At 40.9% G+C, this 27,817-nt stretch overlaps 1 protein-coding gene across 4 annotated transcripts in view; it reads left to right on the forward strand.

The window, feature by feature from the left end:
* LOC102562179 (structural maintenance of chromosomes protein 6) overlaps positions 1 to 27,817 on the forward strand; it is a 77,618-nt gene that overhangs the window by 7,812 nt on the left and 41,989 nt on the right. For all 4 annotated transcript variants that reach the window (XM_019481738.2, XM_014601622.3, XM_014601623.3 and 1 more), the window contains 15 exons: positions 2,133 to 2,281; positions 4,167 to 4,284; positions 6,221 to 6,326; positions 7,620 to 7,756; positions 10,189 to 10,250; positions 10,993 to 11,073; positions 15,122 to 15,223; positions 15,418 to 15,537; positions 15,767 to 15,865; positions 16,881 to 17,027; positions 21,197 to 21,285; positions 22,392 to 22,556; positions 23,340 to 23,518; positions 26,148 to 26,349; positions 26,511 to 26,625. In XM_019481738.2, coding sequence (XP_019337283.1) covers positions 2,138 to 2,281; positions 4,167 to 4,284; positions 6,221 to 6,326; positions 7,620 to 7,756; positions 10,189 to 10,250; positions 10,993 to 11,073; positions 15,122 to 15,223; positions 15,418 to 15,537; positions 15,767 to 15,865; positions 16,881 to 17,027; positions 21,197 to 21,285; positions 22,392 to 22,556; positions 23,340 to 23,518; positions 26,148 to 26,349; positions 26,511 to 26,625 — 1,866 coding nt within the window. In that variant the 5' untranslated portion in view covers positions 2,133 to 2,137. The remainder of the gene's footprint in view (positions 1 to 2,132; positions 2,282 to 4,166; positions 4,285 to 6,220; positions 6,327 to 7,619; positions 7,757 to 10,188; positions 10,251 to 10,992; positions 11,074 to 15,121; positions 15,224 to 15,417; positions 15,538 to 15,766; positions 15,866 to 16,880; positions 17,028 to 21,196; positions 21,286 to 22,391; positions 22,557 to 23,339; positions 23,519 to 26,147; positions 26,350 to 26,510; positions 26,626 to 27,817) is intronic.

Raw genomic sequence — 27,817 nt, forward strand, 5'->3', positions numbered from 1 at the left:
GTCCCCCAGATGGCTACCTATCTGGAGGTCCCCTACCATGTCATCCCCCGTTGCCAATACCAGATCCAGTATGGCATTCCCCCTAGTGGGACCGTGTACCTCCTGTGTCAGGTGGAGCATGTTGGAGAACTGTTTCCAAACTTGATTTCAAGTCAGCAGTGCCTGCCAAAATTCATCCCAAAATTCATTGCTGAAGAAAACTTGGTTCCAGGGTAACAATATTTGCAGAGCCATGGAAGGGTCCCAGAGGACTGCAGACAGCCTCATATAGTGCTCATCTCTAAAAGGGAGCACCCAGGGAACTGATCAGTTCAATACCTGGGAAATTACTGGAGCAAAATATAAAGCTGTCAATTTGTAAATACCTGGAGGAGGAAGAGGTGAAGCCATCATGGATTTATTAAGAACAAATCATGCCAACTTGATTTTTCTCTTCGACATGGTAACAAATTCAATGGATGTGGGAAATGCAGTGAACATAATACATGCTTGGGTTTAGTAAGGTTTTTGATACAGTCTGATATGACAGTTTACATAAACTAAAGTAAGCTAAAGAAAAGTGGACTAGGTAGACTAACAAGTGTATATGTAACTGGCTGAATAACCACAAACAGAGTAGTTAAATTATAGTTGGAATTATTGTAATGATTCAACTGCAGGAATAGAGAGCTTCCTGGTTACTATCCCAAATGACACAAAACTGAAATGGGTTCTAAAAATTGGGGAGCTAGTATCAGAATGAAGAAGACTCTGGGCAGCACAGAAAACTGGGAAATAAGCAACAGGATGCAATTCAGTGAAGACAAATATAAGATGCTTTTTCTCTAAGAAAAAAATAAATCCAAAAACAGAATGGGAGATGCCTGTCATGTTGCTCAGAAGAATCTGTGCAGGGAAGGGCTTGCCCTCCATCAGCAGTGTGATTCAGTTACTGAAAAAAAACAAATGCAATTTTGAGCTGTATTGGCAGGAGTATAGCGTGTAACACATGGGAAGTGAGAGTACTACTCTGTGGTGCTAGTTAGGCCTCAGCTACAGAACTTCAGTTCTGGGTTCTATGACCACTTAAGGTTGTGGAAAAAGTGGGGAGGATCCAGAGACAAGTGACAAAAAGATAAAGGGGGTTGGGATTAATAAGCAATACAAGGAAAAACTGGGTCATGCAGGTTTGTTTAGTTTGGAGATTAAGAAGATTAAGAGGGAACATGATAACAGCTTTCATATATTTTTATATAATATATTTCATATATTTTGAAAAGATGGTGTAAAGTGGGAAAATAAGTGTTCTTGTTGCTGAGGGCAGGACACGAAGCAGTGGGTTTAAACAGCAGCAAAGCAGATCCAGATTAAATATTAGAGGCTACTTGCAGATGTGGAAAAAAAACGTGCTTTACTGGAAGAAGCAGCATGCTATTTTGACTTGGCTCTGGAGTGTCTGTATAGATTGGGCGCTTCAGCAGGACTTTTTGGTGCTTTTATCTAATAGCTGATTGAATCAGCTAAAAGCACCAAAGAAGCCCACTAAAGCACCTGATCTATACAGGTACTGCAGAGCCGAGTCCAAGTAACATGCTGCCTCTTCCGGGTATGCTCTGGGCTTGGGCAGAAGTGTGCCAAATTTTAATGTAAAGCACTTTTTTTTTTTTTAATGTCTGTAGGCAGCCAGAATGTCCATGCAGTCAGAACAGTAGGACAGTGTCAGAAGCTGCCAAGACAGTTGTTGAATCCCCTTCACTGGTAGCTTTCAAGAAAAGGCTAGTTAGGCATTTGTCTGGGATGATATAGGATTATTTCATTCTACATTTGTGCCTGATCTTGGACCTGGATGACTTTTTTTGTTGTCTGTTCTAACCCTATTGTTATGTGATATTGATTCTTGTGCGTTGAGTTTCTCTCTCTCTCTCTCTCTTTCTTTCTTTTTTTAGCTTGACTTGAATTTTAATTTTGCTTGCTAAGAACTGGTAGTTCTTAGCATTGCTCCATAATAATTGGGTTGATTTTTCTTTTTTTCCGTAGCTTGTTGTGATCGTTAATTTTTATTTTCAGTATGTTCAATAGGTAGTTCTAAACATGTTGGTGCATTTAATCAAGTGACTGAAACGAATAATATACTTTTTATTTTTATTTTCTAGTACTGATGGGTAAGAGAAAAGAGGAAAGTGTTTCTAAATCTGGAGGCCATAAAAGGCTAAGACAAGAAGATGCGGATAAGTATGATGATGAACCTAATGAAGCAGAGCATTCACATCTAGCATCTGGCAGCAATTCTTGCTCACAGTTGGTAAGCTATAAATTGTAATGTATCCTGTTTGAAATTGAACTAATGAAGAAAAGAGGAAAAAATCATGGTATGAATTTAGTGCACTGATTCCAGTTGCCAGTAAAACAAGCATCTTGCCCATAGGCTGCAGTAATAGCTATATGGAAATAAATGCTAGCAGTGATGTTTCTGTTGTATGGCCTTCTTCAGAGTAATTGTCTGCAGTTACCTTTTGAAGAATATCCTTTCATCTAGTATAATTTTTCAGGGAGCTTATAGCCATAATCTGTGATTCAAATATATCAACATATTGTGGACAGCCTTTCAGTGCAATCTGTTTTGATCATTTTATAAATTCCACAGCCTGCTGTAGTCCTGACTTTGTTTTAATGGTGTAAGGCACATAGTTGTGATAATTATTCTTTGTTTAAAATAAAAAATCATGAATTACATTGGCAACTTACCAGTCAGTTACTTCACATACAGTGACTGCTGCAGAAGCCAAATATAGTCAGTCAACACCATGGATAGGATGTGCTCTTTGAAGTGCTCTAAGTGCCTTTGTATCCTCATTGTTTGAAGAGTTTCAGATGTGCATAGCTGAAGATAACCCTTAAAAAATGAGCGATATCTTGAACTGTTTCTTTTTCAAATGTTTCTTGAAATACAAGTACGCTCCACTGATCCTCTGGCATCCCACAATGCTCTGCTCTGTGGACAACCAGTGAATGTTCACCTATGCATTTGACTGCCTTCAGTAACCTCCAAAGGTCAAGGCGGGGAGGGGTTCCTGCTCTCCAGTATCCTGGCTGGACAGTGGTACAGCTGTATGCCTCTGTGGCAATTTTTAAGTGTTCCACAAGCGGAGAGGCAGGTGCACATACGCATGGCCCTCAATTTGAGGCTTTCTGGGGGTTGGAGTGCTTCAAACTGTCCATACAATTGCTGAAGTTAAGAAAATAGCATTTGATTTAGTGGATGATTAACCAAATACCTTGTACAGCTGTGCTTTGGTGATAGAGAGAGAGAGGAATATACTGGAAAGAGAAAGGACTGCCTGTGAAGGAGCATTTTGAACGATTGTTAAATGTACCCCACATAATTGTAGTGACAATACTGAAGTGGTTTATATTGCTGAAACATTTTTGGCTATAAATACACTCCTATTCTTACCACCTTTTATAATAGTTGAATCATAATAAGGTAGGTAAATATTATTTTTTCCTAAATCTCAGGAATCCTTTTAAAGTGCAAATGCAGTAATGTCTAATGCAAGGCATTACTTAAAAATATCTTTAAAAATACTCAGAACTAGGAAACTGAATTTCTCTTGACATTGATAAAATACAGAATGACCAATAACTTTTTAGGAAATAACGTACTGTTGGGTGCCTCAAAACTAAAACGATGTTTATAAAAGGGGGGGAAGGAAGGGGCAGGAAGAGTATCAATTTTTACCAGGGCTTTATCCCTTCCACTTCTAATTTCAGCTGCTTCTTCCTAACCTCCTAACCAGAAATTGTTACACATCAGCTAAAAGGAGTAAAGGACATTCTAAAATGTTACTCTGTTTCTATGAAGTACACCAATTGCAATATGGTATCCAAACACTAATATATAATCCTCACATGTAAGGTATTTAAGGTAATTTATGAAGGGGAAACTAAAAGTAACTTTGGTAAGTGATGAAGATGGGTATTTGACTGACACCACCAACTATGAGTTATCCATAATGTCATGTAATTAGCATGCATTATCTCAAACACTTCTGTTAATTGTTCTGTTTTGCTTAATTTACTTGCTGTCATGTAATTATCATTCAGCCTTTTTGATTTCTCATTATACTTTATCTTCATTGATTGTTTTTATTTTAATTCATTTATGCAATTGTATTATATTTTTGTAGACTTCAGGGGAAGTTGGGATAATTGAAAGCATCCAACTAAAAAACTTTATGTGCCACTCAATGCTCGGACCCTTTCAGTTTGGATCCAATGTCAATTTTGTGGTGGGAAACAATGGAAGTAAGTATTAAGTTGCTCCAAAGTATTTTTGTTTACTTTTAAATATTCACATACTAAAGATTAGATCCGTAAAGGGGCAAGAATATTATGATGCTAAGAGGAAATGAACTGAAAACTCTAGGTCCAGTGAAAGGAAGAGCAGGAGCAAAACTCTCTAAGCTAGGCTGCCGCACTTACCTGGGAAGGATTTTCTTGGGATCTTGACTGTCTACATTTGAAACGTTTTGTTTTAACAGTTCCTGTTATAGGACAAAAACTTAGAACCTCCTGCCATTGGTGAATGCCCTGACCATTAGATTTTACTCTCTGTTGCAGGGCTAATTCATCTTGAATAAGTAAGAGAATTGAATTTTTGTCTCCTGTCTTGGTTGAATGCTTCAACCATTAGGTTTTGCATATAGGGGATACCACTTTATTCTCTTTGGGCAGTAGGAATGTGCTGTCTTGTGTAGAGCTCCATCCTGTCAGCCCGCTCTGAGTGTGCTTATTGGATTTCGCTCCTGAAGGAACATTGGTGAAGAAACATGCAGTTCATGGATCCTATAAGGCATGAGAGGCTATTCAGGCCTGTAAATGTAAAGATGCTTCTGAGTTCATATGGAAATAGTAATTTTAGGCACCTGGGTAATTTTCTTATCAAAGATTTGGTGCGGCAGATGATTGTGATTATTATATTTTTGGACTTAAGTACTTAGTCTTCCTAAGTTCCTTTGTATATTTTGTCTTTCATCTTCAGTCTTTTTATATTGTATTCTAGTTAGGTTTTTGGGAAATTTTGTAATTGTTTGTCAGGAGGAGATTTGTGTGTGTGTGTGTGTGTGTGTGTGTGTGTGTGTGTGTGGAAAGGTCCCTCTGTCTGGTTTACTTGTACATTAATTAGGTAGAAGTGCACCAGTATATCGGTCCAGATCATATTGGTACTAGTAAAAGGAAGATTGACATTATCAGCCGAAAAACTTGAATGCTGATAATGTCACCAGTAAATGCCATGTGCATGTGCGCAGTTGCAGCATTCACGCTACTAGAAATGCAAACCAGCAGCTTGGAGACCAGCATCTGGCCTGTACATCTGGGGGGTGGGGGCAGATCGAGGCCCCCACAGTCAGGGAGGGAGTGGGGCTGCGGAAGGGTCCAGCGCTGCCCAGCCAAGATGGAGCGCAGGATGGAGCCATGGGTGGATGGGTTCCCACCCTTGCGTGCGCCCTTAGGAGAGGCATGGGGAGCACATGCCCCCCGGATTGGTGTATGGGGCAAGGACGGGGCTCAGGCTTAGGGCCAGAGGCTATGCCAGCCTCTTCCCGGCGAAGGGGGCTGAGCCGGGGCTGCTTTCAGGGTGGGGTGGTGTGGGTGGCAGCAGCACTGGGAGGGTTGCTATGGGGTAGCTATGGCAAAATTTTGGATGTCTGTAGCCCATCCTGTAGCCCCCTTCCCAGCACCACCGTCACTAACCCCACCCCCACTCACCCTGAGCGCAACCTTGGCCAACACCTGCTGGGAAGAGGCTGGTGCAGCCCCTGGCCCAAGTCTGCATCCTGTCCTTGCCCCATACACCAATCCAGGAGGCATGTGCTCCCCATGTCTCCCCCAGGGATGCTCACTAGAAGTTTCTTTGTTTGATTGTGAGGGGAAAAGAAATTAAATGAACACTCACTGCTGAAAAGTGTTAGGAAGAAGAATGGAAATTTCTTGAACTGTACATAAGTAGGTTTAAATTTAATGCTGAACTCAACTTTTCATGAGAGAGATGTTGGAAAAGTTGTCAATATTTTGCAAAAAAATGAATGGTTAGCATACTATTCTAAAATTTTTTATTCAAATTTCAGTATTAGTGTAATTTAAATGTGTGGAGTTTTGGTTGAAAATATAAATTGTAATTTAATTGCATTTTAAAAATACAATTTTGCTTCATAAAACATTTACATGCTTTTTTTAATAGGTGGGAAGAGTGCTGTATTAACTGCTCTTATTGTTGGTCTTGGTGGAAAAGCTACCACAACTAATAGAGGATCTTCTTTAAAAGTATTTGTAAAAGATGGAGAGTCGTAAGTGAAATGTTGTGTTAATGTGTTTGTGGAGGTCTGTCTTGACTCTTAACTTAGTTATAACATGCCTAGTTTTTCATGCTGTTTTGTGTGCCAGGATCACTGGAATAAGAAATTAAATTTTACAACCACACATTCATATATTTTTAAAATGAAGTGTAATACCTGGAATGCCTATATTATACCTAATATATTAACTAGTTTAGTCAGATATCCCTTTAACCATTTCATTTAGATTTAGTTTCTTTTTGCTTTACAAATTCAGAATTTGTTTAAATATTTTTTTAATAATCCCCATTGAGTTCTAATTTTATTTAGACACTGCTTTATTTTGAGTTGCTAATATTATGTCTTTTTCAATGGTGACCTTATTTTGGGACTGAACTATGTTCTCCCTACGTTCATATCTGATTGATTTTTATATACACCCATTAGGGTATAAAGTAGAAAGTTCACTAATGCACTAAGCCAGAGCTGTACAACTGGCAGTGTAGGGAGTCTCACCTGGGGTTAATATGCAGACCCAGGGCCATCACCCAGGCACCACTCTGGCAATAACAGCTGGAGTCTCCAAGCTGCCCCCTCCTTCCTCTGGCTGCCACTTCCTGCCTTACCTAACGAGGTGTGGTGCTATCAGAGGCTGCAAGGGGTGAGAATGTGGGGCCAGAGCCTTGTAGCAGGGGGAGAGGGAATTCCACAGCAGTGGGAAAGGCCCAGTGCCGCAGTAGGGGGGTGTGCCCAGGCAGGTGCACAGTGCAGCAGTGAGTGTGTGTGCGGGGGGGAGAGGGGATGTCCATGCTGTATGCCTGATGGGGCCCTGGTGACTTAGCTCTTTAGGTTTAATTTGTTAGGCTTTCATTCAGTTGAGAGGAGTCAATGGAAAGCCTTCAAGTCCCAAATTAGACCTTCTTGTATGTCTACCAGTTTCTGTGTCCTTTGCCATCAAATTTTAAGTTTCATGATTGTGGGTTTTGTTTTCTTTCTTTTCTTATTCAAATGAGGTCCCTATCATAGAAATGGTCTAACGTGGTTAGATTTTGCATAATCCATACAGCTGTCAATTTACCACAGTTTTAGCCTAAGAAAGTTGTTTCCAGACCTACATCTGTCCTAGGCAAACATAAATCACAGAATGACCATAGTATTTAAGCCGCAATATTGAGCCACAATTTAGATGAAAACGTCCCAACTAAATTTGACTTGTTTTATAAACAGGATTTGAAAATCTGTTGCTGTAAAGTTTTGTTGGGTGATTCAAATGCAACTGGAAATTTGTTCATTTGTTTGTTTTAGTTCTGCAGATGTTTCAATAACATTACGAAACCAAGGTAGAGATGCCTTTAAGCCAGATGTTTATGGTGATTCTATTGTTGTCAGTCAGCGTATTAATGCGGATGGAAGTCGTAGTTATAAACTGAAAAGCAAATCAGGTTTGGTGATATTTCTTCTTTTAATTATTTAAAGCATTTACAATATTTTTCTGTGTGAAAGATTAGGTACTTCCTAAGAAAAACCAAATACAGAAGGGAGATTAATTGGCTAGGCAGTAGCAGATATGGGGGTTATGATGGATCACAGAGTTGACAGGACTCAGTAATGTGATGATCTCACACCTTTGATCTCTGTTGTTGTGTGCTTGCATGCACACTCTCTCTCTCTGTAGAGTTAAGTTAGATGGCATATATCTTTTCGTGAGAAGCTGAGAGAAGTGTTGTGTACCTGGGCAACTTTCCCCTGGCCCAGGCTGAGATAGTGACACTGAAGAGCTGCCAGAACCGGCTCACCAGGTTCAGCTCTGATGCCCTCCATGTCTCTCATATCCTTATTCAAACACATCTTAGCGTTAAATTTGGGTACTTTGCCCTAAAGCAACACGTAAACCAGTTTGCATCCTAATGTAGGTAGGGCCTCACTGACAGCCCTGCCTACTGTGGAAGATCACTGGTATGTGGGGATAAGGGAGGTGCAAGGGTTTTCTCCTTTGTTACTTGATTGATTCTCTTTTGCTGCGTGGTTATTTTGATTCGTAGCCCCATGTGGGTTTTTTTGTTTTTAATAGGTTATGTTTAACTGGATGTTTTTAATATATCTAATTTTTTTAATAATACAGATAAAAAAATCCCTCTTGCTCTCTTATACAGTGCTGTGTCTGGCCATATTAACAGAAGTATTATTAGACATAGGAAGTGATAGAACTATGCTACTTTTGATCTGGGTAGGCGTCAGCCGTAATACTGTGGTACAGTGTCTAGTTTTGATCACAATATTTTAGAGAGGATGTAGGGAAGCTGCATAGGATCCAAAGATGAGCACCAAAGAAGTTAAAAGAATTGTATGAGGAAATATTGAGATAACTCTAGTTAAGTAAGAACAAAAGGTGGTGGTATTTGGGCAAGGGGCAGTCGTCATAGCAGTTTTTAATTATTTAAAAACCTGCCATAAAGAAGAGGGAGAACAGCTGACTTCCTTTGCCACAGAGGGCAGGACATGTAACAATGGATTTGCAGCAAAAAGGGATTTAAATTTAAATGTCAAGAAAAGCTTTTTAACTCTAAGTTCAGAAAGGACTATGGGTTTAACGGTATAAAGTAATTTTGGAACCTCCCTCATTGGAGGTTTTCAGGAAGAGTTTGGATATACTTCTTTTCAGGATGGCTTAGAACAGGGATGGCCAACCAGCAGCATGGGTACCAAAAGTGACACAGGCAGCCTCTGTGTTTCACGTGGCAAATTGGGGAGGGGACAGGCAGCACAGCTGCTGACAGGGCAAAAAGCAGAATGCAAAGAATAAAATTGGGCAGGAAAGGATGTAGAAAGCAGAGCAGCGGATCGGACAGAGAGCATATGACTTGGAGCGGAAAGCAGAACAGCAAACCAAATTGGGGAAGGGCATTGGAGTGGCACTTGGAGGGTGTGGGTCTAATTTGTGGCACACCTGCTTAAAAGGTTGGCCTTCACTGGTTTAGAATAATGCATCCTGTATTAGTGGAGAGCAGAGGTTCCCAACCTTTTTATGCTGGGGACCAGCAAACCCTGGACCAGAAGTGACCGCAGACCAGCAAACTGTGGACCAGCAATGACTGGCATACTATGGGCCAGCAGCTGGCCCGCAGTATGCTGGTCACTTCCAGTCCATGGTTTACTGGTCCACGGTCGCTTCTGATCCAGCAGCCAACCCTTCACGGCCTGGTACTGGGCTGCAGCCTGGGGGTTGGGAACCTATGGTGCAGAGGACTGAACTATGTTCTTGAAGATTTTCCCACATCTATCATTTTGAGTTCTGGGCAGATGAAAATGGAAAGTGTAGTAACAGATTAAACTAGTTTTTCATCACTGGCTTCAAAAGAGAGATTCTTAAAACAACTGAATAGATTTTTAAAAGTACAACCTCTGTTTTTAATAGATAACGTTTTCTGTCTTTAGTTAATATATTTGCATAGGATATAAATCTTTCCCTCAATCCTAACACTGTTGGGAAGTTATTGACTATATTCTTATTTCAGTGTGAAACACTAAGGACATCTATACACGTGCTCTGGGGTGGAGGTGGGCATGCGGTGCTCATTTGATGAGCTTTAGTTAAAGTGTCCCTGCCACCATTGTGAAATGCAGGGATGCTGAATACACGTGATGCAGAGGCTGCTGTATCATGCTAATTAACATGTTCCACAGGTTGGCAGCCAACTTGATTAATCGAGTTTGCTCCAACGTGTACAAATTAACACACATTGGAGCAGAGCTCAGTTACATTTATAGGTGCCCTAAGTTTTTTGAATGAGTTGAAATTTTTTATACAAATCTGCAATTTTGTTTGCTCACTAATCTGTGTTCTGGTTTTATTTTTTTTTTCTTATGCCTTCAGGGACCTCAGTTTCTTGTAAGAAAGAGGAACTTGTAGCAATATTGGATCATTTTAACATACAGGTAATTGCTAATATGTTTCGTAGTTCATGTTTATCATTTTAAACTCAGTTTTTTCTCATTAAAGCAGAAGTTTGCATTTGTAAAACAACATCACTTTGCACCTTTTTATGCTAACCCAGTACTGTTTGAGTTCATGTTCAAAGTTACTTTCACAGATATAAAAGCTAAAAATGGATTTTAAAAAACTGTCTTCTGCAGAAAATGAGTAATCTCTTCGCAACTACATAGATAAACACACTAACTGTGACTTAAAAGCTGGAAGTTTTGTTATCTGTCCCAAGAATTTTAAGCCTGCTCAGCGGCTTCCCTTGTTTCTCCCTTTAATTAGAGCTTCCTTTCTTCACCTTCTGCAAATAGGTCTTTTTATCATCCAGTTCAAAGTTGAATTTGTTTTGGTTAGTTTTCTATTTGTTAAGTAATAAACAGAATATTAACTGGTGTTGCACGTAAAATCCATGTTTAACACTGTTTTTGGATGTATTCTCTCATAGAGTTAATCGAGACTAATAATAGAAAAGTGTCTTAGGATCTGACTGCTGCTCTCTAGTTCAGACTGGATTGTCTGACCTGCAGTTGTGGTGCTTCCAGCTATTTTTTTTTACCACTTTGGCAGTGGACATGTGGGATATAACGCAGGTTTCAATTCCCACTTCTGTTGATTTGTTAACTTTCAGGGATATTCAACCAGTTTAAAATTACTATTTTGTTCTTGAGTTTTCTTTTAATTATTTGTTGTTTATAGGTAGATAATCCTGTGTCTGTTTTAACCCAAGAGATGAGCAAGCATTTCTTACAGTCTAAAAATGAAGGTGACAAGTACAAGGTAAATAAAATCAGTTAGTATTTAAATAAGGAATTAAAATACAATTGGCCATATGCCTAAGGATTAGTATAAAGGTATAGCTCAGGCACATAGAGAGAAAATCAAGAAGGCCAGGACTTAAACTGAGTTAGCGAGAGATGTAAAAAGGCAACAAAAAGCATTCAATATATAAAGTAAGAGGAAGAGTGCGGAGAGATAGGTGCCTTACTAAACAAGGAGGGTAATCTAATAATGGATGATGTACTGAAGTCCATTATTTCAATCTTCACCAATCAGATCAGCTATCAGATGAGCATAGTGAGAGCAACAATAGAGAAGGGAAAGGACAGATTATAGATTATTTAGGGAAGATGGATGTCTTTTAAGTCAGCAGGGACAGACAAGATTTAATTTAGTATGCCCAACAAATTGGCTTATGTAAATTGTACGGCCATGAGCATTTGTGCAGAGTATAACAAGGTGATCATAGTGAAGTAGGGCTGGAAGAGACCTCATGATCATCTTTGACTGAACCATCCCAGCCAAGTCTCTGTCTAGACTGGTCTCAGATTTCAAAAGATGAAGATTTTATAACTTCTCTTGGTAGCTGGTTCCAATGCTTGAGCACACTCATAATCAGAAAGTTCCTCCTTACCTCCAACTTAACTTTCCCTGCTGCAGCTTGAGACCATTGTTCCTAGTTCTGATCCCTGTGGACACAGAAGTAAGGCTATTTCCATCCTCTTTATAATCACCCTTCAGGTATTTGAAGACTTTTATCAAATCTCCCCTCAGTTGTCTCTTCGCCAAACTAAATAACCCTAGTTCTTTCAGCTTTTCCTCATAAGACATGCTTTCCAGGCCTCTAATTATTTTTGTTGCTTTGGGCTGGACTCATTCCAAACTGCTCACCATCCTTCTTGAAGTATGGGGCCCTAAACTGGACACAGTACTCCGAATGAGGCCTTGCCAGTGCTGAATACAGTGAAAGAATTGCTTCCCTTGATTTGCAGGTAACACTCATGTTAATACAACCCAAGATATTGTTGCCTCCTTTTGCAGCAAGACTGTCCTGTTGGCTCATATTAAGGTTATGGTCCACCACAGCCCCCAAGTCCTTGTGTGCAGTACTGTAGCCAATTCATTCCCTAGTCTGCATTTGTGCCTGTGGTTATTCTGTCCCAAGTCGAGAATTTTGCACTTGTTCTTGTGGAATCTTATCTGATTGATTACAGAACATTTTTCCAATTTATCTATGTCATTCTGGATCCTAGGCCTACTATCCAGAATGTCTGCAACTCCAAATAACTTAGTGTCATCTGCAGATTTGCTAGGCATTTACTCAGTCCCATTGTCCCAATAATTAATGTAGATGTTAACGATACCAGACCAGGACAGACCCTTCACCCCAGTTGATATTCCCAACTAGACATTGAGCCATCCATGACTACACGTTTAGCAGAGGGATCCAACCAGTTGTATATCCATCTTTCAGTACTTTTGTCTAGTCTTTAGTTCCTTAGTTTGCTAATGAGAACCTTGTGGAAGGCAGTGTCAAAAGTTCTTCCATGTTAAGATGACAAGCTCCATGCCTGGGGGGGAAAGCAGTGAATGTAGTATGCCTTAACTGAAGTAGTGGTGTGCAGGGTAGCAGCTGTTGCCAGCTGCAGCAGCTGGGCGAACAGCACAACAGCTGCTATTGTTGTGCCCTTTCCCTCAAGTTGGCACCTGGGGCTGGTGCCCTGATTGCCTCTGTTTAGTTGCACTATTGGTAACTGCAGAGTAGTGCACATGGGAGAGAAAATCACATTCTCAGATGCAAACTGAGAAATGGCTTGTTAGGTTGTAGTGCTGCAAGAAAAGACCTGGGGGTTTAGGTTATAGTGGACCACAAACCGAACATGAATCTACAGCGTGCTTTTGCTGTGAGAAAAGCAAATAGCATGCTGGATTTCATTAATAAGAGTGTTGCCTTCAAATTGTGTAGTGCTGATGAAGCCTGACTTGAAGTACAATGGACAGTGTTGAGCACTGTACTTCAAGAAAAATGTGGACAAATTGGAAGGATTACAGTGCTGAGCAACAAAAATGATCAGAGGTCTAGGAAGCATGATTTAGGAGGAAGAGTTGGGAAAACTGGGATTATTCAATTGAAATGAGAAGAGTATGGGGGGATTTGATAACAGTACTGAATGTGTGGAAGTTGGTCATAAAGAGAATGGTGAAAAACTTCTCTTTCATCACATAGAATAGGACAAGAAGTAATGTTCTTAAATTGCAACAAGAGACATTGGGGTTGGACATGTGATTGATTAGGGTGGCTGACCTGCATCATGAGTGCCACCAGTGCACAGGCAGTCTCTGTGTGGCACATGGCAGGCTGAAGAGGGGGAAGAAAGCACAGTTAGAGATAGGGCAGGGGAAAGGGATTGGAGTTGCATTCAGGGAGGATGTGGAGCTAATTTTTGCATTCCTGCCAAAAAGGTTGGCCCCTGGTGAGGTAGACCTTTCCAGCTGTGAGGTTGTTAAACATTGGAACAAATTGCCTAGAGAGCTGTAGTTTTTAAGAGCAGGTTAGACAAACACTTCAGGATGATCCTGATTTCAGCAGAGGTTGGAATAGATCAGTGATCTCAACCTCAACCAGGACCCATTTGTAAATATTGGCCAGTGCCTACCCACAGCCCCGTGGGCCTGCCAGTCCCCCTCGCTCCCAGCCAACAGTCCTGGCCAACTCCCGGCCCAACAGCACCAGGCCGTGCTGGTGCTCCTCACTCCCATCCCACAGCCTGCTGCACCCAGGGTCGGATGTGGCAGGGGAGCCAGACTGTTGTGACTGTAGCTGCTCCAGTTCATGCAGGTGGCAGTGGAGTGAGTCTGGCCTGGCATGGGCTGGAAGAAGGAGGAGGGGAGGCCTGTGGCACCCCCTCTGCCCTGGGCTGAGGCTCCTGTGCCATGCCACGCAGCCTGATCATGGACCCGTCAGCCCCCTGAGCAGTTTCTCCTGTCCACCCTACCCCTGTGAGTATGGGCACCAGCCCCAGTGCTGTCACCCACAAATGCCCCTCTTACCCCCTTCCGCCGCTGGAGAGGCAGGCATCCTGTTCCTCCCCCCCCGCCCCCTCCAATGCAGCCTTAGTGCCTGGCCGCCTTTCCCCAGCACCAGCCAGTACCTGCACCCCCCCCAACACCCCCATACCCTCCACACCTATGCACATACTCGTCCTGGACCTCCATCCCTCACCCCCCCATACACTTATACACTTTCCTGCATCTAGCTACTGGGGCTGCTTCTACCAGCCTGCCTAGCTTCATACTGTTCATGTGCATGTGCACCCGCTGGCTCTAATTTCCCCAAGTAGCTCCTTGCAGGCTGGAATGTTACCAGCCTGCAAGGGGAAACCCACGCTTTCCCGCATTTTTCTGGGACTTGCTCCCAGCCCTTTCAAATATTATTGTGACCCGCTTTTGCATTGCAACCCACGGGTTGAGAAACACTGGAGTAGATGACCTCCTGAATTCCCTACCAGCCTTATTTTTCTATGATTTTATGAATTTATTTCCTAATTTTCTTTTATTTGAAAATCTATAGTTAGGATTTTCTAGATCCTTTTAGGACAGCAGGTGAGAGGTATATTTGGAAAAAGTGTAGGTTCTCTTAACCAGCAAATACTCCAGTTTCAGGTTTTCAAAGAGTTACAAATAGCATGTATTGAAAGAAATTTAAAAATAACAAAACTTAATTATGTAAATTTGGCAGCCTTCAAAATGTTCGTGGAAACCAATTTTTCTCTCTTTTCCCTGTGAGTAGTGGCAATATAGGACTCCCAGAGGGTATATTGCAGGTTGATAAGTTTTTCTTGTACCTATGTTGTTTCTGCTTCTTTAAGCTCAGGTGACTTTGTTTTGTTTGTGTGGGTATGTGCACTTTTTTTTTTTTTTAACAGTGCTCTGAACACCCTGAACGTTCAATGAATTTTCTTTGTTCTGACAGTTTGAACGTAACGTTCAATTAAAAAAAAATGACAGTCTATCAAAACTCAAGTTTAGATCTTTCTTTTTTAATTAGTTCTTTATGAAGGCAACCCAGCTGGAGCAGATGAAAGATGATTATTCATACATTATGAAAACTAAAGAAAATACATCTCTCCAGATAGAGCAAGGAGTAGAGGTATGTGAACATATACAGTGATTACTTACTACATGTACGAGCACTGTGCAGTTATCTGACAGATCTAGCTGCTGTGCAACACAAGTTGAACTTGAAATGGGATTTGCTTGGATAATATGAAAAATTATTTCTAACACTTCATATCGGACCACAGCCTTTTATTGCCTCTAACATTTAAATCTTTTAACTTTTAGCGTCTTCGAGAACTAAAGCAACACTATGTGGAAAAAAAGGAACGTTATAGAACCATTGGGTTTGTGAATGAAATGCGAAACTATCTAGAAGAACTGAAAAACAAAATGGCTTGGGCAGTGGTAACTTTCTTGTTTTACTGTCTTAATATCTTAATTATCTTTGGGTTATCTTGACCTTGACCTTGGTGCTGATTCTGCCAAGACCACAGGTACAGGTTCATTCCCCATGCTGGCCATCAATTTTCATGCAGTAGATTGGACTAGGTGACCTCTGGAGGTACCTTTCAGCCCTACTTTTCTGTGACTCTATTGCCAGTATGATATGTACTTCAATTCTTTTATATTGCAGGTCAGTGAGGCAGAAAAAGAAATAAAACCAATCCAAGAGAGCATCAGTCTTGAAGAAGGATGTACAGATAAGTATGTCCAGAAGCTAAATGAATGGCAGGTAGGCATGTTTGCCTTTAAAACAAGTTGATTGAATTTAGTTTCTTTTCACTTTTTTTAACTGACTTTTACCCCAAATAACTCTATAAATATCAGCTGTCTTGATTTATTCATTTGTTTGCAGTCTAAAGTTTAATAGACAAGTTAGCATCCTTTCACAAACTGGAAAAGGTGGTGCCTTGTCCATGTTCAGGGGAGACCAACTCTAGCCTAAGAAAGTCATTTGTTTTCTGTCTGCAGTCAGACATGTGGCTGTTTTCTTATTTGCTGATAGATCTGAGGAGTTTTGGGAAGGTATTTAGTATTAGGTACAATTTGAATTATGTGGAGTCAGCTGGCTGTCAGAAGTGACTAATTTTGATTGCATATAAGCAAAAACATACATTTGTTTAAATGAAGTTGTTTATAATTGCTCTTTTAAGATTACTGAACTACATTTTAAAGTGATAGTTAAATATAAATATTTTACTTCTTTCCAAAATATTTTATCTTCTCTTATTTCAGTAAAATTGTGAGTAAATGATGACGGGTGCTATTTAGAATTCTGTGCATTTGGTTGCCTTCTATATTCAGTCAGTATCCTGAGTATCCAAAAAAGAGGGGAAAATGTAAAAATAAAAATAAAGTTGTACACGAAAATACTTTTGACTGTTGGTGTTTTACTTCATTTAAATTTGAAAAACAAAAATCTTTTCATTCTCTCCTCAAGTCAAATACTTGGTAATTCAACTCTAATTAATTTTGCTGAACTTCATTAGAAATGCTCAGAATTCCAACAAGAATCCTTGCATTAAATCTTTTGATTTGAAGGGCACAGCTTAAGTAAATTTTTATATCCTCTTTAAACCATGAACTTGCTCTTCCATAACTTCTGCGAGGAATGTTTTGGGGGGGAAAAAGAATTTAAACAGCAACCCGCAAGAAAGTCTTAGTAATTTTTTTCCTGTAGTTCAAAATAGTATCAACGTAACGAGAGAGGATTTTAGGTGATCTAATTTATTCTGTATCTTGTGAAGGTCAAAGTAAATGAAGCAGAAGAAAAGTACAAGACCATCCAAGATCAGTTAAAAAAGATACATGAAGAAGCACAGCTATTACAGCCTCAGTGTGTTTCTTTGAAATCAGAACTTCAAGCAAGAAGAAGAGCATACAATGAAGCTGAGGTTGGTTGAAACTGTCTTTCTAACCTGAGAGAGACAATTCTGCATTGCGCTTTACCAAGGTGAAGTCCTGCATCTTGGGCAGAGGCTCATAAATCATAGGTACTCCGTGCAAATGCAGATTTTTGTTTGATTTCGGTTACAGGATCAGGGTCAAAGAAAGTGTGTGTGTGTGTGTGTGTGTGTGTGTGTGTGTAATCTGAGTACTAATCTTGAAATATTTATTAGGGCCCACTTGATGTAATTAATGGAATTATAAAAGAAGCAACAAAACAAATCCTGATGAAGTGATTTGTGTGAAATTCAAGCTCTAACTTATTTTAAAGTACTGCAAAATTTATTTCTCAGGGCATGGACAGATGTAATGTTTGTAATGCTTCAAATACCTTTAAAAGTACTACCGAAATGAATGACCACATGATGTTTGCTATAATAGCACTCCATATCATTGCGAATCATATAAAAGTGAACACAGATGAAACAGGAACAACTGAAATGATTTGTTATGTCATTCTCCCCACCAGAGTATAGTAATAACACTGACTAGTGGTGAGTAGTGAGGAAATATATTGGTGCCAAAGTAAGGGTGGAGCAGGCCCATCTAGTCTGCTGGGCTGTCAGGAATCACAGAAAAGTAGGACTAGAAGGCACCTTAGAAGGTCATCTAGTTCAACCCCACCCCCTGACACTTCAAGCCAGGATCATCCCTGATGAAACCATCCCAGTCAAGAGTCTTTCTAAACCAGAGGTGCTTAATCTTTGGCCCCATGGACTGCATTTGGCCCATGGAGCTTTGGAATCTGGTGCGTGGGGCCCTCTAGGAATCGGGAAATTTTGGTGGCAGGAGAGAAGTAGCAGTTAATGCCATCCCTACCTGCTGACAAAATTCCAAGCCCTGCAGAGTGGGTCGTAGCTGGGGCGCACTCCTTTCCCTCTGTGCAGCCAGATTGGGGCCAGGCCATGCCCACTCCCCTGCACTGTTGGTTTGGGTTTGTTCCATGCCCTCTTTCTCCCCCTTTTCCTGCCCCCCCCCCCCCCCCCCCGAAGTTTGGGCCCTGCCCCTTTCTCCCTGCAAAGCTGGGCCATGCCCCCTTTCCTTCTGCCCAGCCAGACTGGTACTGTGTCATGCCCCTTGCCCTTGCATGGCTAGATCAGAGCTGGCCTGTCCCTTGTCCCCCTTGGCATAGCCAGATGGGGCCTGGCGACACCTGTCCCGGGTGCCTGATTGGTTCCATTGGCCAGATCCAGCCCAAAGAGGAATCGGGCACTACGCATCCAACCTGTAGACAGAAAGGGTGAGCACTGGTCTAAGCTGCTCTTAAAAACTTCCAAAGATGGAGATTCCACAGCCTCTCCAGGTAACCTGTTCCAGTGCTTAATCACCCTAATAGTAAGAGAGTTATTCTTTAATATCCAACCAATATTTCCCTTGCTGCAGTTCAGGATCATTGCTTCTTGTCTTTGTTCCCTGTGGCTCCAGAGAATAGTCTTTCCTTTTTATAACCATGTCATTGTCTTTATAACTACTCTTTAAGTATTTGAAGACTTTTCAAATCCCCCTTCTATTTCCTCCTTTCCAGACTAAATAATCCCAGTGCATTTAGGCTTTCTTCATATGTCACATTTCCTAGAACTCTAATAATTTTTTATGTTCTGCACTGACCTTTTTATAGTTTGTCAACTTTTTTATTTGAAGTGCAGTGTCTAAGACAGGACATGTCCAGATGAGTCCTTGTCAACGCTGAATAGAGTGCAAGAATCATTTCTCTTGATTTGCAAGTGATACTCCTGTTAGTACAGATCAGGATGCTATTGGCTATTTTTGCAATAAGAGTACACTGACTCAATCCTCACCTTATGGTCCTCTATAACCCCTAGGTTCTTTTCTGCAGTACTGCAGCCTACCCAGTCATTTCCCCTGTCTATTTGTACGTGCTATTGTTTCATCCTAAATACAGGACTTTTCACTAGTCTTTATTGAATTCCATATGATTAATTTTAGACCATGTCCAGGTAAGGGAAGACTCTCTGTGAACTGAAGAGCAAAGCCAGTGCCTCACAGTTCTGTTCTGTGAAAAACTGGGGCAAGGAGATGGTAGACATCTGTTCTCTGGTTTTGGTGGGAATGCAGTGCATGAGAAATTTTAAGAGTCCTCTGAGACTAAACTAACCAGCCCAGCAATGACAGGCTTCAGAGAGTGGCAGGGTGTCAAAGGCTCTGCCTTCCTCAAGCCTCCAGGAAATCCTGGCAGAGGGATATTCTTTGATCCCTACTCCCAGTCTCCTAGCTGTGGAGTGATACAACCCACTATGGCTATATGTGGGAGAATCATAGAATCATAGAAGTAGGGTCGGAAGGGACCTTGTAGATCTTCAAGTCCAACCCCCTGCCTGGGCAGGAAGAAAAATGGTCTCAAATGACCCCAGCCAGGTAGACATCAAACCTCTTCTTAAAGACCCCTAGGGTAGGAGCCAGCACCACTTCCCTTGGAAGTTGGTTCCAGATCCTAGCCGCCCTAACTGTGAAGTAGTTCTTACGGATGTCTAATCTAAACCTACTCTCCAGCAGCTTGTGGCCATTATTCCTTGTTATCCCGGGGGGTGCTAGGGGAAACAAGGTCTCCCCCAACCCTTCTGGTCCCCCCTGGTGAGTTTATAGATGGTCACCAGGTCCCCCTCAGCCTTCTTTTGTGAAGACTGAACAGGTTCAGGTCCCGTAACCTCTTATTGTAGGGTCTGCCCTGCTGTCCCCAGATCATGCGGGTGGCCCTCCTCTGGACCCTCTCAGTGTTGTCCACATCCCTTTTGAAGTGGGGTGCCCAGAACTGGACACAGTACTCCAGCTGTGGCCTGACCAGCGTCATGTAGAGGTGGAGGATCACCTCCTTGGACCTACTTGAGATGCACCTGTGGATGCACAATAAGGTCCGGTTAGCCTTGCCGACCGTGACCTCGCATTGTCGGCCCATGTTCATCTTGGAGTCAATGACGACTCCAAGATCCCTTTCTGCCTCCGTGCTCTTAAGAAGGGAGTTTCCCATCTTATAAGTGTGCTTCTGGTTACTACTGCCCAAGTGCAGCACCCTGCACTTGTCAGTATTGAAACGCATCCTGTTTTTGTTAGCCCACCCCTGCAACCTGTCCAGGTCTTTCTGTAGTCTTTCCCTCCCTGCTAACGTGCCCACCTCACCCCAAATTTTGGTATCATCAGCAAATTTGAACAGGTTGCTTTTCATCCCATCGTCCAAATCGCTGATAAAGAAATTGAACAGTGCGGGCCCAAGGACCGAGCCCTGGGAGACTCCACTGCCCACTTCCCCCCAGGTTGAATATGACCCGTCCACCACCACCCTCTGAGAATGACCCTTCAGCCAATTTGCAATCCATCTAACTGTGTAGGCATCGATGCCACAGTCGCCTAGTTTTTTAATGAGGATGCGGTGGTTGACAGTGTCAAAGGCCTTACTGAAGTCCAGAAAGACTACATCCGCGGCGACACCTGCATCCAATGCTTTTGTGACCTGATCGTAAAAGGCAGTCAGGTTGGTCTGACATGACCTGCCCCTAATGAATCCTTGCTGGTTGCCCTTGAGCATCATCCCTGATGCCGGCCCATCGGAGATGTGCTCCTTGATGATCTTCTCAAAGAGTTTCCCCAGGACTGAGGTAAGACTCACAGGCCTATAGTTGCCTGGGTCCTCCCTTCTCCCCTTTTTAAAGATGGGGACCACATTGGCTATCTTCCAATCATCTGGCACCTGGCCCGAGCACCTCGAGTGCTCATAAAGCTGTGCCAGGGGCCCTGCAATAACCCCTGCTAGCTCCCTCAACACCCTGGGGTGGAGAGCATCTGGACCTGCTAATTTGAACACATCCAGCCCCTTCAGAAGCTCTCTAACCTGGTCCTCCTCAACCTTAGGTCTTGAGGTGTTCCCCACGAGTCCATCTGGAATCACGTCTTGAATCGGGAGGATTTCATGTGGTTCTTAATGTCTTCCAGATTAGAAACACTTAATGTTTAAGGTGGGATTTGAAGCACTTCCTGTGTACATTTATATCCTCAGTCAGAGTTAGTATTTGTGTATGAAAATAGTGGATGTATCGGATTTTTTTGTTTTGTGAAACTAAGTAAACCAATAGATAATAAATTATATGTCTAATTGTCTTGTTAGGTTCTTTATAATCGATTCAGAACTGAATTAAGACGACTAGAAAAGGATGATATACAGCTACGCAAACGGATTGAAGAACTGAAAAATAGGTGAATGCCCCTATCATGTTTAAATTTAGGGGTGTGTTATGCAGTGAAAGTGCTTGTCTTTTTTCGATAAGAAAATTGTTTGTAGAATAAAGGAACTATTTAGATATTTTAGTAGTGTCAGGGCGAATGCACAATCCTCTTGGGGTCTGTTATTTTAAATGTATTAGGTTTTCAGTGCATACGGCTTCTGCTAAACTCTTGATTGATTGGAAGGGAAGTTTTGAACAAAACAAAAGCCATGTCTGTTTTTGGAGAAAGGATTTAGTTTCTAAACTGCTGGCTGTTACAGAGTAGCTATTACGCAAACTAAATTTAACTCAGATTGCCACGATCTATGTGTATGTGTTTAAAAAAATGTAAAACTTAATCAGTTTCTCCCAGAGAAGAAAAGTGCACAAAAATTTGTTGTGCAGATCTGATGCATATAAAAAATATTCATTGGGTCTACGTTACGTATAAATATTGCCTTATAACACTGCTTCTGTTTATTCAGTTAACAAACTGCTTGTTTTTCTTTTGCACATGTTTAATTTTAAAGGTAATTTCAATTGTATATGCAGTCTGGTTGAATGTCATGATTTAATCTGGGTCTTTCACAGAGGTGGAATATGTCTTGAGCACCAGTCAAGAGCAAGGCTCTTCTGTGTTTAAATGATGTTTGGATGTTTTTGTTGCTTTAATAAAGCTTGCAAAATTATAAAATATGTGCTTTAGAGCAGGCTGTCCAACTTCTGAGTGATTGGGGGGGGGGGCGGTGCACACTGCACAGCCTGCGTAGACTCCTCGAGCGTTTGTCTCTCCCCCTACCTCCTACCCCCCAGATTCATGGCCCCGTTCCTTCTCTCCCCACTACCACAACGTACAAGCTCCATGGTCCCCAAAGGCTGCACTGCCCTGCTCCCGGAGGCAGAAGCAAAAGCTGGTAGAGGGAAGGGGAGTAAGGCAATGCCGTCAGCAGTGGCTTGATGTGAGGTGTGGCAGCCCAGTAGGAGCCTGCAGGCTATCAGTTGGACAGCTTTGCTTTAGACATTTTTTAATGTTTTAAAAATCTTGTTCTCACTATTGTCCATTTTTTGTGGCTAAAAAATTGTGGTCTGTACTATTAGTGCTGAGCAAATTTCAGATCCTGAAAAACTGGAAAGACAAAGAAAAATCACCCAGTTGAAAGAGCAGTTAAAGGTGTTCTCTGATCAGGAAACTGTGATTGGTCAACAGCTGCAACAGTTTCAGCAAGCTATATACGAGTACAGGGAAGAACATTCCACATTTAAGTAAGTTAAACTATATATTTAATACTACTGTCAGCTTGCTTTTATTGCATTTGCTAGAGGTCCTCTTCATAACTTGCATTTCCTAGAATACTGGAGCATTAAGCTTCATTTTACATTGTAATCCTAAATTTTCCAGTGCTCCTTATGGTTTGGTACAGCTTTGCATTAGTATGGGCAATAAGATTAAATTTGGGAACTGTTGAAATATAATGAAAATGTGTTAGTAATAAACATTAAATGCAACAGTGAAATTAAGATCTGATTTAATTCCAGACTTTTATCATAAATACCTCACCGCAAACATTAACTTGACTTCAAAATGAACATACTTTTCCTTCACAGTCTACTGGTATGCCCTGCTTTTTATAAGATGTCACAAATGGCATCCTAACCTGGGTGGTAGTAGTAATAGTTCATTGCTTAAACATGGGATATTTTAATTTAAATCTTTCATTTTAGATATTTCTTTAGAGGCTAGACCTCTTACTTCAAAGCTTAATTAACACACGTCTTCTGAACTATAAAAAGAGTTAGACTTTTATGTAAAATGCATTTAATTCTCATCCTTTGCGATTGCTACTGTAAAATCAAGAAATTGGGTGTGCAGATTTCTGTGCAAGATTGACTTATACATTATGCTGATTGGCAAGGCTTCTTCCTGAAGACTGTAATAACTAAAGAATTGGAAGGAAAGCAAACTAACTTTTGGCACTTTATTTTATTTTGCGTACAGCCTGTTAGTAATAGAGAATTCATAATTGTTCAGTAATCTTTTCTTTTTAGGAGAGAAGAACTTGAAGTGAAACAAGCATTGGATGCCAAGCAGAGACAGCTTAAGGAGCTGCATGAGAGTAAAACAAATCAGTTGAAAAGGTTTGGACAACACATGCCAGCCCTTCTTGAAGCAGTTGAGGAAGCCTTTAGGCAAGGACGTTTCAAAGAAAAACCTGTTGGGCCACTAGGTAAACATCAGTTCATAAAAATGCCTCCTGAAAAAGGTTGCCTGTAGAATCTGGTGACATGGAAAGGAAACTTTCTTGAACAGTAGTTATCATTTCTCTTGAGTTCTTCTTACTAGACCAAAGATCTACTATGTATCTGCCTCTCTCTAACCTGTTTATGTGGCCATGGAACATCCAACAGTCCTGTTACGTTTAACATAAATAATTTGAGTTACATGTAGTAATTTTGATTAGTTATAAGTCTTGATTCAATCTTGATGTGGTGTCTTGATTGTGTATCATGCCTCCTGCCCATAGTTTCTCATTTTGGATGGCATAAAATCACTGCCTTGAGAAAAGCACTTAGCCAAAGGATCCGATTTCCACAAGGCCTAAAAAGACTACAGAAAAATCAAATTGACAATTTTTGAAAAACAACTTTCTAATGATTTTTCATTGGGAAACTTCAGAAGCTTTTCACAAACATTGACTGTGTGGCTACTTTATCTTCCTCTACGATGACAAAGCCTGAAGCAAGATCTCAGTACAAAAGGCTATTGTTTTGTAAAGGTGCTGCTTATGAAACGCTGAATATGAATTGTAGTTTTTGTAATGTAATTGTCATGTCTGTAGGATGTCATAGTAAGCCATAAGGGTTACCCTAAGAAAAAAAGGGATATACTCATGTAAAGATCCCACTCTTGGTCAGACCACATTAAGGAAAGGGGGAAAAATTTACTGCACTGAATACAGCATGTCTGTTAATTTATATAATAATTCTTTCATTATGAGCACCTTATGGTTGCATGGTACCCCACGCGCTTTTGAAAATCAGTGTTTAGAAATATTACTAATAAGGAATAGGAAATTTGTCCTCCTGCTTGTAAATTCACAAATAACAATGTATGTTGCCAATCCTCTTACAATGGTAAAGTTTCAAGATGAGAAGTTACAGGGAATACACCTGGTTGAAAACTGGGTTTCAGCCTTAGTTGAAACTTTATATTTTCTAAGTTTTGGTTTTAGTTTAAGTCTGATATAAAACCCAAAATTTCCATGTTTTTCCTAGAATTTACAGACTTTATATCTGCTCTGTGAAATTTAAGTTGTTTGTTTTTCTGTTGTCAGTAGTGAAGCTGACCAGCATTTCAGTTCTCTCACTAGGGGCAGCTGGTATACAATCCTGGGGCAGACTTTTCCTGACGTTCAGATATGGTGAAAGTCTGTAAAAATAAATGAATAAGTAAAAAAAATTGGTGTTTTGAATGGAGTGACCAACATTTTTAACAGATTGTTGCTTCATTGGAGAGTTTGATTTTGTTAATTTTTGTTAGAGATAAGAGAAATAGGGCTGGAAGGAAGCTCCAGAGATCATCTAGTCCATCCCCCTGCCTGAGGCAGGATCATTTCTATTCAAATTATCTTATACCAATCTGTTATCTAACCTGTTTCTAAAAACTGCTATCAACCCTGTTGCAACACAAGGCATAACACCTTAACCTACCACACGTAAAGCAGGGGAACTATGGCAACCAGTATCCGGCTTCTGTAAAAGGTTAGCTAATACACTCAAGAGATCCGAAGTAGAGGGTCACAGCCAGAAGGAGGCAAAAACCTTCACAGTCCATACTAATTGGCCATGGAGTAAAATTCCTTCCAGACCCCAAATATGGCAATCAGTATGCCCTAAGCAGAGAGGTGAGACTCTCTGTCCAAGAACCTCCAGCTTTAAGTACCAGCAAGAGCATTAGCACACCCCAGCCAAAATCTCCAGCCTTTACTACAGCCAAACCCAATGCCTCTTAGGAAGACTTGAAAACATCCTGACACGTAGCAAAAAAAAGGGGAGAGGGGGAAACCAGCAAAGCCTAGAAAATTAGTAAATACCCATAATAACATCAGCATAGCTAAATCTACATCATGCCTGACCAGTGGCTGTCCAACCTCTTCTTGAACAGCTTCAGTGATGGCAAGTCCACAACTTCCCTAGGCAGTGTGTTTCACTGCCTCACTGTTCTAACATATTCAGTCTAAACTTACTTTGCTGAAACTTCAGGCCATTCATCCTCATCTTCCTTTCTGCAGCAAGAGAGAAAAGGTGCTTTCCCTCTTCTTTATGGTAGCCCTTCAGGTGTTTGAAGAATGCTATTGTGTCCTCTCTTAAGTGTCTTTTCCACAAGCTGAACATGCCTTACAGCTCCTTCAGCCTCTCCTTATGTGACTTGCATTTGTAGTCTGAGAATGGCCAGGGTTTTAACAACAATTAGTATTTCTAGTCTGAGAGAGTTTTAAGGAACACATTAACAGTTACTGCTTTAACTCTTTGGATTGACAGCTATTACATGAGCGTCTTTGTGGGAATTAGCCCCTAACTGCTTCCAGACTTCAGGGAAAGGGGGTTCATCCCACTCTTAAGGGTTAGGAACTCATTGTATTTGTTATGAGTAGTTGCCTGTTTCTTTCTACAGTACTGTTTAGAAAACCTAATGTGATCTTAAAACATATATGTAAATTTGTGTTCCTTAAAACCTAAAAAAAACAAACCCCAAACAACACAGATCCTAAAGCAGAAGCTGTAAGTGCGGTCAAAAAATGTAAAATCTTTGGGGTAAAGTGCTTCTAAATCCTGGGTGTTTTTGTCTGTATTTAGGTGTTTATCTTCATCTCAAAGATGCAGAACTTACTCTAGCTGTTGAAGCTTGTTTAAAGAGTCTGCTTCGAGCATTTTGTTGTGATAATCATAACGATGAGAGAACACTTCAGGCCTTGATGTCAAGATATTATTCACCTGGGACTCGGCCACAAATAATTGTGAACAGGTTTCGGAATGAAGTTTATAATGTCAGATGCAGGTAAGCTGTAAGTTTTGAATTGAACTCTTGGTTCAACACTCTGATCAAAATGGTTTTAGTAGTTACAATGATATGCAATACATATAAAACAAAATAATTAGATTTTTAATAACTGATCATTCTTGTACATTTGTCTTGTTTCTTTTTTCACTTTTTTGTAGGGCAGTTTATCACCCAGAATTCCCATCAGTCCTTACAGCCCTGGAAATAGATAACGCAGTGGTTACCAACTGTTTGATTGACATGCGGGGCATAGAAACAGTCCTTCTAATTAAAGTAAGGCCAAAGTCCAATATTGTGCTTTGGTTTAAGTTTTTAGAAAAGAATTTGTGTGTATGTAAACTTCTTATGAAAACAGTCATAGCTTTTTGTCCCAGAATATGCATATGCATTTTGTATTTGTCATTTAAGATAGCATTTTACACTAAAATTTATTTTAGGATGCTTAGTGCAGATGTATTGAAGTGAGTGTTTCTATAAAAATTTGGTTTTATTCTGTTTATTTATTCATACTTTCTGATACTGTCAGTGCTATCAACCTTAAAAGTCATTTTGAGAAATGCTTTCCAAAGCCAAAATAGTAGTACCAATTAGATGTTCATTTCAGAGATTTTTAGCTTTTCCTAGAAAGAACTATTTTTTAATATAGATATTCCTATGGACCTGGCTTCCATCCAGCTTAATATCCCTGGAGCAGATTCAGATTGATTGGTAACGAGCTTCCATTTTAGAGCTGCAACTCATAATTGTATCTGATACTGGGAGGTATCATACTCCCTCCCAGTATTATGATACTAATATTATGATATTAATCATAATAGACTAGCTAATTGCCTGTCAAGGATGACAAATTTCAGGGAGTGTTTTTGTGGCTCCTGCCTTGTCACCCAGTCACCCTTCGGGGCCGGCCATGTAAAGACTCCCTCTGCCACCTCCTCCTCCTCCTCCAGCCTCCGTCATGGGGCCTCCCCTTGCCCACCTCCGTCTTACAGCGGGGCTGCCTCCCCTCCTTCCCTCTCTCCTCGCCGCCTCCCCTTCCCTGCCAGCTGTTGTCAGGGCTGGGCAGTGGGGGCCTGCAACCACCATAACCCCACTCCCTCCCCAATGTAAGATGACTCGCCAATAATTAGATTCTAGATGTGGAAGATAGGAAGATAATAAATTTATAATTTTCCATGTCCAGAATCTAATGGGGCGGGTGTTAAATTCAAAGTTTGATAGAGTCATAGATTGTAAGGCCAAAAGGGACCTCGGAAGATCACCGTGTCCAACCCCCTGCACCAAGCAGGAAAGATAACTGGGGGTCAGGTGACCCCAGCAAGCTGGCTTTCTAGTGTCCTCTTGAAGATTTCCAAGGTAGGTGATTGCACCACCTCTGGAGGGAACTTATTCCACAGTCTGGACACCCTGACTGTAAAGAAGTTTTTCCCAATGTTAAGCCTGAATCTATTTTCCACGAGTTTGTGGC

Source organism: Alligator mississippiensis, chromosome 1 (genome assembly GCF_030867095.1).
Source record: "Alligator mississippiensis isolate rAllMis1 chromosome 1, rAllMis1, whole genome shotgun sequence".
Taxonomy (NCBI): domain Eukaryota; kingdom Metazoa; phylum Chordata; order Crocodylia; family Alligatoridae; genus Alligator; species Alligator mississippiensis.